The 10167-nt window shown below is 43.4% G+C and overlaps 1 protein-coding gene across 2 annotated transcripts in view; it reads left to right on the top strand.

The window, feature by feature from the left end:
• The first annotated feature begins 1503 nt into the window (after positions 1–1503).
• taf2 (TAF2 RNA polymerase II, TATA box binding protein (TBP)-associated factor) overlaps positions 1504–10167 on the top strand; it is a 114083-nt gene continuing 105419 nt past the window's right edge. For both annotated transcript variants that reach the window (XM_067980876.1, XM_067980877.1), the window contains exons 1-3: positions 1504–2179; positions 8926–8979; positions 9074–9234. In XM_067980876.1, coding sequence (XP_067836977.1) covers positions 2126–2179; positions 8926–8979; positions 9074–9234 — 269 coding nt within the window. In that variant the 5' untranslated portion in view covers positions 1504–2125. The remainder of the gene's footprint in view (positions 2180–8925; positions 8980–9073; positions 9235–10167) is intronic.

The raw sequence follows: 10167 nt of genomic DNA, 5'->3' as shown, positions 1-10167 counted from the left end.
AGAACCTCCTCAAGGTAGGCATCATCCCTTTTATCATTTAATCACCCCTGCCCTCTGCCCTATCAGAGACCTTCCCCTTTGTTCTTTCCTCCCCTCCTCGGCTCTGTACTTGCTTAAAAACTGTTTAATCTTCAACTTCTTCCAGTTCTGACGAAAGGTCATCAGCCTGAAACGTTAACTCTGATTCTTTCTCCACAGATGCTGCCTGACTTGCTGAGTATTTCCAGCATTTTCTGTTTTTATTTCAAGGTAGGCAGGCATTCCTGGAAGGGACCACTTCAAGGTAAGCATGTCTGACAAAAGGTTATATCTGAAACATTGACTTCTTTTCTTTCTTTACAAATGCTGCCTGCTCTAATGTTTCCAGCATTTTCTGTTTTTGCTACAATTCCATTTTGCATTTTGTTACACCATTAGTGTTGTCAGTGTGTAATTTTTCATTACACTTGAAAAAAATTGCATTTACTTTATATATATTTTCCATTCTTGTTGATACTACATCCAAAGTAGGTACATTTGAAGTAAAGTGTACAGGGGTCTTTGTTACACCTAATACATTTGGTTATTTTGCAAACATTCATACTGAGAAGATATTACACAGGATTCAGCTTCTCAGTACAGAGAATCTTGTATGTTTCAATCACTCTTTGTGGGTTGCCTGTGGGATTGCCAACTATGGTTTGACATATTCCTAAAGGTTTCATCACATGACCTCCCATCTCCAACAGTTCTGCCCAGTCACATAGCCTTTTTCCCCCACCTCCAAAATTTTTATAACTAATAAACGTAAGTATCATAGTAGTTACAGCACAGGAGGAGGCCATTCAGTCCATTGTGCCTGTGCCAGCTCTTTGGCTGAGTTATCCGATTAATCCCATTCCCTTGCTCTTTCCCAGAAAATTCTTTTCCCTCTGAGTATTTATCCAATTCCCTTTTGAAAGTTACTATTGAATCTGCTTCAAAGAAAATATGATGTGGAGATGCCGGTGATGGACTGGGGTTGACAATTGTAAACAATTTTACAACACCAAGTTATAGTCCAACAAATTTATTTTCAATTTTGCAATTGTCGAAGAAAATAAGAAGCATACAATTTCTTTAACATCTTTATGATTTTTCTCCGAAGTTGCTCACATTTCTGGAGAATCCAGGATAGCCCTGCAAAGGCGGCCGCCTGCTGGATACAACTTTCGATTATGACGCTCCTCACCTTCAGAGCCCAGGCTCAAACTCGCCCGATGATGTCACCATTTCCTCCATTCACGGTCGTGAGCTGTAACCCATAGCAACCTTTCCCCTCACGCATGCGCGCAATTCTTAGATTCACAGGGGGGCGGGTTTATAAGATGATGGGGGCGGGGAATCAGAGTGCAGTTTTTCCCAACAAATATATTACCTTGAAATTTATTTTATTTGCAAAAAAATGATGATTTGAGTTTTTCGCGTAGTTAAAACAATTTTGTTTTTAAAATAAGTAGGTTTGAACTAGAGGTTAAAGGTTAGAAGCAAAATGGCTGCTGTGGGAGATGGCGGTTTGAGTGCGTGCGGGGAAAGTTGATGACAGAAGGAGAGCGCTGGCCCGGCCCAGGACAAACCGCGTCCAGCGTCTCCTCCCCCGGCCCGGCCCGGCCCAGGACAAACCGCGTCCAGCGTCTCCTCCCCCGGCCCGGCCCAGGACAAACCGCGTCCAGCGTCTCCTCCCCCGGCCCGGCCCGGCCCAGGACAAACCGCGTCCAGCGTCTCCTCCCCCGGCCCGGCCCGGCCCAGGACAAACCGCGTCCAGCGTCTCCTCCCCCGGCCCAGGACAAACCGCGTCCAGCGTCTCCTCCCCCGGCCCGGCCCGGCCCAGGACAAACCGCGTCCAGCGTCTCCTCCCCCGGCCCGGCCCGGCCCAGGACAAACCGCGTCCAGCGTCTCCTCCCCCGGCCCAGGACAAACCGCGTCCAGCGTCTCCTCCCCCGGCCCGGAGCCCCTGCCAACCATCACCCCCTCCCACCAATCACTCTCTCACCCTAGAGCGCAGCGCAGAGTGTCGGGCCCGCTCTCCGAGCGATGAGAAGAAGCAGCAGCGCGGACTGGTGTGGAATTTAACCGAGAGTGAGAGCGGAGAGCTCAGCCCCGAGACATGAACAGAAAGAAGGGTGACAAGGGGTTCGAGAGCCCGAGACCCTATAAATTATAAGTATCTTCCATTTCTTTTCTTGCTCGGTCACATGTTTTTAAATGTATTTACAGTAGAAAAAGAGGATAGCATGCTGGAAATCCCAAGAAAACTAATATTGAATCGGGGACAGGGACTAAATAAAATTAACATAAGTAAAGCAACAGTAATGAAGAAAATAATAGCACTAAAGAGTGACAAATCCCCTGAACCAGATGGTTTCCATCCCAGGGTTTTAAAGGAAGTAGGTGAGCACATTGCAGATGCCCTAACTATAATCTTTCAAAGTACTCTAGATTCAGGAACTGTCCATCTAGATTGGAAAATTGCACATGTCACTCTGCTTTTTAAGAAAGGAGAGAGAGGGAAACTGGGGAATTATAGACCAGTTAGCCTAACATCTGTTGTGGGGGAAATGCTGGAGTCTATAATTAAGGATAGGGTGACTGAACACCTCGAGAATTTTTAGTTAATCAGAGAGAGCCAGCATGGATTTGTGAAAGGTAGGTCGTGCCTGACAAGCCTGACTGCATTTTTTGAAGAGGTGACTAAAGTAGTGGACAGGGGATTGTCAATGGATGTTATTTAAATGGACTTCCAGAAGGCATTTGATAAGGTCCCACATAAGAGACTGTTAGCTAAGATAGAAGCCCATGGAATCGAGGGAAAAGTCCGGACTTGGTTATGAAGTTGGCTGAGCGAAAGGCGACAGAGAGTAGGGATAATGGGAAGGTACTCACATTGGCAGGATGTGACTAGTGGAGTCCTGCAGGGATCTGTCTTGGGGCCTCAATTATTCACAATATTTATTACCGACTTAGATGAAGGCATAGAAATTCTCATTTAAGTTTGCTGATGACACAAAGATTGGTGGCATTGTAAGCAGTGTAGATGAAAACATAAAATTACAAAGCGATATTGATAGATTAGGTGAATGGGCAAAACTGTGGCAAATGGAATTCAGTGTAGACAAATGTGAGGTCATCCACTTTGGATCAAAAAAGGATAGAACAGGGTACTTTCTAAATGGTAAAAAGTTTAAAAACAGTGGCTGTCCAAAGGGACTTAGGGGTTCAGGTACATAGATCATTGAAGTGTCATGAACAGGTGCAGAAAATAATCAATAAGGCTAATGGAATGCTGGCCTTTATATCTAGAGGACTGGAGTACAAGGGGGCAGAAGTTATGCTGCAGCTGTACAAAACCCTAGTTAGACCGCACCTGGAGTACTGTGAGCAGTTTTGGGCACCGCACCTTCGGAAGGACATATTGGCCTTGGAGGGAGTGCAGCGTCGGTTTACTAGAATAATACCCGGACTTCAGGGGTTAAGTTACGAGGAGAGATTACACAAATTGGGGTTGTATTCTCCAGAGTTTTGAAGGTTAAGGGGTGATCTGATCGAAGTTTATAAGATATTAAGGGGAACAGATAGGGTGGATAGAGAAACTATTTCCGCTGGTTGGGGATTCAAGGAGTAGGGGGCACAGTCTAAAAATTAGAGCCAGACCTTTCAGGAGCGAGATTAGAAAACATTTCTACACACAAAGGGTGGTAGAAGTTTGGAACTCTCTTCTGCAAATGGCAATTGATACTAGCTCAATTGCTAAATTTAAATGTGAGATAGATAGCTTTTTGGCAACCAAAGGTATTAAGGGATATGGGCCAAAGGCAGGTATATGGAGTAAGATCACAGATTAGCCATGATCTTATCAAATGGCGGAGCAGGCACGAGGGGCTGAATGGCCTACTCCTGTTCCTATATTTCTATGTTCCTCTGTAACTTTTCCTGGTTCCGGTACACTCCCTACTCCGACCTGCATCTCTCACTACTTTGCAAGGAGGCAGAGGTGGGCACGCAGCAGGACGAGGAATTTGAAAGGGTTTGGGCATAGAGGTTCCTGATGGTCGAAAAGAGACAGCAAGTCATAGTGGTTTGGGAAGGGGGATTCCAGAAATGGTGGGTATAAATGAGAGGAGGAAAAGTGTAAATTTGCCGGGGGGGTGCGGAGGAGGAGAAATAGTGGTGCATACAGGTTGGTACAGCTGGAGAGCATTCCCCAGAGAGGTCTTGGAGGGATTTGAACTAAACAGCTTGCATTTATACAGGGTACTAAAACGTCCCCAGGCACGTCACAGGAATGTTATCAGACAAAATTTGGCACTGAGCCACCGTAGGAGATATTAGGACTAGTGACTAAAAGCTTTGTCGAAGAGGTAGGTTTTAAGGAATGTCTTAAAGGAGAAGAGGGAGAGGTTTAGGGAGGGAATTCCAGAGCTAGGGACCTAAATAGCTTGAGGCATGGCCACCAATGGTGGGGCGAAGGAAATCGGGGATGCACACGATCCCAGAATTGGAGGGATGCAGAGTTATCGGAGGGTTGAAGGGCTAGAGGAGCTTAGAGATAGGGAGGGGGAGGCCATGGAGGGATTTTAACACAAGAATGAGAATTTTAAAATTGAAGCGTTGCTGGACTGGGACCCAATGTAAGTCAGTGAGCACAGGGGTGATGGGTGAATGGGATTTGGTGCTAGTTAGGATATGGAGGGCAGAGTTTTGGATGGGCTCAAATTTCCTGGGGGGGTGGGGTGGAAAAAAGGACTCTGGCCAGGACAGCATTGGAATAGTCAAGTCTGGAGGTAACAAAAGCATAGATTTTAAAGGTTTGAACAGCAGATGAGCTGAGTCAGCAGCTCTTTATTCTCTGGGGCAAAGGGAGCTAGTGGAACTTGGCATGGATGCATGTATGTGGAGCCTTGTGCTTGGGAGTTCTAGATTAGCTGAAGTTTTTGAAGGGCTGCCTGAGAAGAGCTTTAGAGAAATTAATAGTTGAGGGAATGAAGGTGTTGTGAATGAAAGTTTCAGCAGTGGAGTAAGTAAGGGAAGGGCAAAAAGGACACTGAGGTTGTGTACCACTAAGTTCAACATGATTGAAGAGCCTTCAAATTTGATTTGTATATCCAAGTTTGCTGACAATGCTAAATTAGGTGGTACAGTAAATGGTGCAGATGCGAGTGGAAAGTTACATCAATAGATTAAGTGAGTGGGCAAAACTGGCAGACTGAGTTCAATGTGGGACAGTGAGGTCATCCACTTTCGACTTAAAGAAAGATCCGAATATTTTCTAAATGGTAAGAAGCTAGGAACTGTGGAGGAGCAGAGATTTAGGGATGCACATATTGGAATCACTAAAAGCTAGTGAACGGGTACAGAAAATAATTCAAAAGGCTAATGGAATGTTGTTCTTTATCTCAAGGAGGTTGGAATACAAAGGAGTGGAAGTTGTTCTATAGTTATATAAAGCTCTGGTTAGACCGCATCTGGAGGATTGCGTTCAGTGTCTCAAGAAGAATATATTGGCCTTTGAGAGGGTGCAGCACAGATTCACCAGAATAATACTGGGGCTATTAGGGTTAAATTATGAGGACCAGGTTGCATAGACTAGGCTTGTACTCCCTTGCGTATAGACAATTAAGGGGTGATCTAATTGAGGCGTTTAAGATGATTAAAGGATTTGATAGGGTAGATAGAGAGAAACTATTTCCTCTTGTGGGGGAGTCCAAAACAAGGGGGCATAACCTTGAAATTAGCGCTAGGTCGTTCAGGGGTGATGTCAGGAAGCACTTTTTCACACAAAGGGTAGTGGAAATCTGGAAAACTCCTTCAAAAAGCTGCTGAGGCTAGGTCAATTGAAAAATTCAAAACTGAGATCGATAGATTTTTGTTAGGTAAGGGTATTAAGGGATATGGAGCAAAGGTGGGTAAATGGAGTTGAGGTTCAGATCAGCCATCATCTAATTGAATGGTGGAACAGGCTCGAGGGGCTGAATGGCCTACTGCTGTTCCTAATGAAGTCCGTGCCAGAGCCATGTATGTACTGAACAGGATGTTTTCAATTTAGCTGTCAAAACAGTGGCACAGAATTCATTTCATTCCGCTCTGGAATCTCATAAATAGTTCCAGAACACACACTGCTATTTATGGCATCCATTAGCATAACTCAGGAATCATGTCTGCAAATGGTGACAGCCTTGGCTCAGTGGTTGCACTCTCGCCTGAGTCAGAAGGTTGTGGGTTCAAGTCCCCTTTAGTTTATATTGCCTCGCCTCGTTCTTCCCACCGAAATGTGTTACTTCACACTTCTCTGCGTTAAATTTCATCTGCCACACGTCTGCCCATTTCGCCAGTCTGTCTGATTTCTTGAAGTTATTCACTGTCCTCCTCACTATTCACTACACTGCCAAATTTTGTGTTATCTGCAAATTTTGAAATTGCGCCCTGTACACCCAAGTCCAAGTAGTTAATATATATCAAGAAAAGCAGTGGTCACGGTACCGACCCACTGGGGAACATCACTGTATACCCTCCTCCAGTACGAGAAACAACCGTTTACCACTAGTGTTTCCTGTCACTTAGCCAATTTCGTATCCATGCTGCCATTGCCCCATGGGCTTCAATTTTGCTGACAGGCCTATTATGTGGCACTTTATCAAACGCCTTTTGGAATTCCATATACCCCACATCAACTGCATTGCCCTCATCGACCCTTTCTGTTACCTCATCAAAAAACTCAATCAAGTTAGTTAAACACAATTTGCTTTTAACAAATCCATGCTGATTTTCCTTAATCAATCCACACTTGTCCAAATGACTGTTAATTTTGTCCTGGGTTATCGTTTCTAAAAGTTTCCCCACCACCGAGGTTAAACTGACTGGCCCGTAGACTAACGAATTGCAAATGTTAAACCCTTTTTTGAACAAGGGTGTAACATTTGCAATTCTTTAGTCCTCTGCCACCACCCCCGTTTCTAAGGAGGATTGGAAGATTATAGCCAGTATCTCTAAATTCTACCCTTACTTCCCTCAGCAACCTAGGATGCATCCCATCCAGACCTGGTGACTTATCTACTTTAAGTACAGCCAGCCTTTCGAGTGCCTCCAATTTTTAGCCCATCCAGTGTCTCAGTTACCTCCTTTTACTGTAACTTTGGCAGCATCTTCTTCCTTGGTAAAGACTGTTGCAAAGTACTGATGTAGTACCTCGGCCATGCCCTCTGCCTCTATGTGCAGGTCTCCTTTTTGGTCCCTAATTGGGCCCACTCCTCCTTACTACCCGTTTACTATTTATATGCATTTTGGATTCCTTTTTATGTTATAATATGGTTAGGAAATTGGCTGAGCGAAAGGCGACAGAGAGTAGGGATAATGGGTAAGTACTCACATTGGCAGGATGTGACCAGTGGAGTCCCGCATGGATCTGTCTTGGGGCCTCAATTATTCACAATATTTATTAACGATTTAGATGAAGGCATAGAAAGTCTCGTATCTAAGTTTGCCGATGACACAAAGATTGGTGGCATTGTAAGCAGTGTAGATGAAAACATAAAATTACAAAGGGATTTTGATAGATTAGGTGAATGGGCAAAACTGTGGCAAATGGAATTCAATGTAGACAAATGTGAGGTCATCCGCTTTGGATCAAAAAAGGATAGAACAGGGTACTTTCTAAATGGTAAAAAGTTTAAAAACAGTGGCTGTCCAAAGGGACTTAGGGGTTCAGGTACATAGATCATTGAAGAGTCATGAACAGGTGCAGAAAATAATCAATAAGGCTAATGGAATGCTGGCCTTTACATCTAGAGGACTAGAGTACAAGGGGGCAGAAGTTATGCTGCAGCTATACAAAACCCTGGTTAGACCGCACCTGGAGTACTGTGAGCGGTTCTGGTCACCGCACCTTCGGAAGGACATATTGGCCTTGGAGGGAGTGCAGCGTAGGTTTACTAGAATAATACCTGGACTTCAGGGGTTAAGTTACGAGGAGAGATGACATAAATTGGGGTTGTATTCTCCAGAGTTTCGAAGGTTAAGGGGTGATCTGATCGAAGTTTATATAATATTAAGGGGAACAGATAGGGTAGATAGAGAGAAACTATTTCCGCTGGTTGGGGATTCTAGGAGTAGGGGGCACAGTCTAAAAATTAGAGCCAGACATTTCAGGAGTGAGATTAGAAAACATTTCTACACACAAAGGGTGGTAGAAGTTTGGAACTCTCTTCCACAAACGGCAATTGATACCAGCTCAATTGTTAAAATTAAATCTGAGATTGGTTACCAAAAAGCTATCTAAGGTATTAAGGGATATGGGCCAAAGGCAGGTATATGGAGCTAGATCACAGATCAGCCATGATCTTATCAAATGGCGGAGCAGGCACGAGGGGCTGAATGGCCTACTCATGTTCCTAGTTGCCAGTCTATTCTCATACTCCCTCTTTGCCCCTCTTGTTTCATTTTTCACTTCCCCTCTGAAGTTTCTATATTCAGCCTGGTTCTCACTTGTATTATCAACCTGACATCTGTCATACGCCATTGTCATAATGCAATGGTTTTCAAACTTTACTGCAATGGTGACTCCTTGCAAATAGTGACACGTTCTTGGGGACCCCATTCTAACTTCTGATAGAGCCAACTACTCAAGTGAAAATGCACTATTTAATAAAACATTTTTATTAGTGCACTGAGAAATAATATGGAAAAAATATAGAATACAGTTTTTGAAATGCTGATCATTATGTAGTGTGGGTGGCTCCAGATAAATAGAAACAGGATGACTTCATGAGCCCTATTTGAGAGCCTATGCACTAAAGCCAAGAAATGTGAGATCACCTTACTGTTATGATTGTTTAAGTGTATTAAAATTAATTAATTGGCATGAGCTTACTCTACACTGAGCTGTCATTTACTTTTGATTTATGCCTTTGTACAACTCACCAGGTGGTCTGCATCAATAATTTAAACTTTCAGAGGAAGTCTGTTATAGTAAGTAACTGCTATATTTTCTTCAATTTTGTATTAAATGAAGAAGTAATTTTTGGCATACTAAACAGGACTCTTGTATGTTTTATGTTTGCAGGGGTATGTGGAGTTGACCATATTCCCGTCACTTGCTAACCTCAATAGAATTAAACTGAATAGCAAGCAATGCCGGATTTACAGAGTAAGAGTAAATGACTTGGAAGCTGCTTTCATTTACAATGATCCAACCTTAGAGGTCTGCCACCATGAATCAAAGCAGTAAGTATGATGTTACAATAGTTCCACGTGCTGAAACTAATTATGGCAGAGAGTAAGGTTGAGTCTGAAAGAACAGGGAGAAAGCTTAAGTTTTTAGTGTATAATGGGCCATGGTGGCCCTGGCTGAGAGTTCTTCATTAGATTTAGACTACAAATTCTTTGCAACTTTGAATGTTAAGGACAACAAGCAACATTTCAGTATCACAACAGAAGCTTTTATTGGTCATTCCATTTTTCAATTCTAAATGTGGTATTTTATATTATTAGTCTGGGATGATATTGATCAAGTCAAAAGTCTGAGAAACTAGATGGGATGCTGGGACCTAAGATGGACACATCTCCAAGACCTGGTGGTTTTGATCCCAGGGTATTAGAAGAAATTGCAGATGCATTCGCTATAATTTTCCAAAGCACCCTAGATTCAGGAATTGTGACATTGGATTGGAAAATTGCAAATGTCACTCCATTATTTAAGAAGGGAGGGAGAGAAAAACCAGATATCCACACAACCCATCAGTTTAACAATTGTGGGAAAGTTGCTGGAATCTATCATCGGAGACCGAGTGACAGAGCACTTGGACAAGTATCAGTTGATTGAAGAATTACTGAGAATTTGTGAAGGGAAGGTCATGTCTGACCAATCTAGTTTAATTTTTTGAGTAGGTCACTCACATGGTGGATAGGGGAGTGTCTATGGATGTTGTCCATATGGACTTTCAGAAGGCATTTGAAAAGGTTCAGCACAAGAGGTTATTAGCAAACGTAAGAGCTCACGGAACTGGAGGTAACCTTGTGACATGGGCAGGTAATTGGTTGGGAAGTAGGAGACAGAATGGGGACAAAAGGTTCGTTCGGCTTGGCGGAATGTGACAAGTGGTGTTCCCTAGGGATCTGTACTGGAGCCTCAGCTTTTCACCATATATATTAATTACA

The sequence above is a fragment of the Heptranchias perlo genome, chromosome 3 (genome assembly GCF_035084215.1).
Source record: "Heptranchias perlo isolate sHepPer1 chromosome 3, sHepPer1.hap1, whole genome shotgun sequence".
In the NCBI taxonomy this organism is placed as follows: domain Eukaryota; kingdom Metazoa; phylum Chordata; class Chondrichthyes; order Hexanchiformes; family Hexanchidae; genus Heptranchias; species Heptranchias perlo.
The sequence above is the reverse complement of the archived record's forward strand: the minus strand, read 5'-3'. Positions and strand labels throughout refer to the sequence as shown.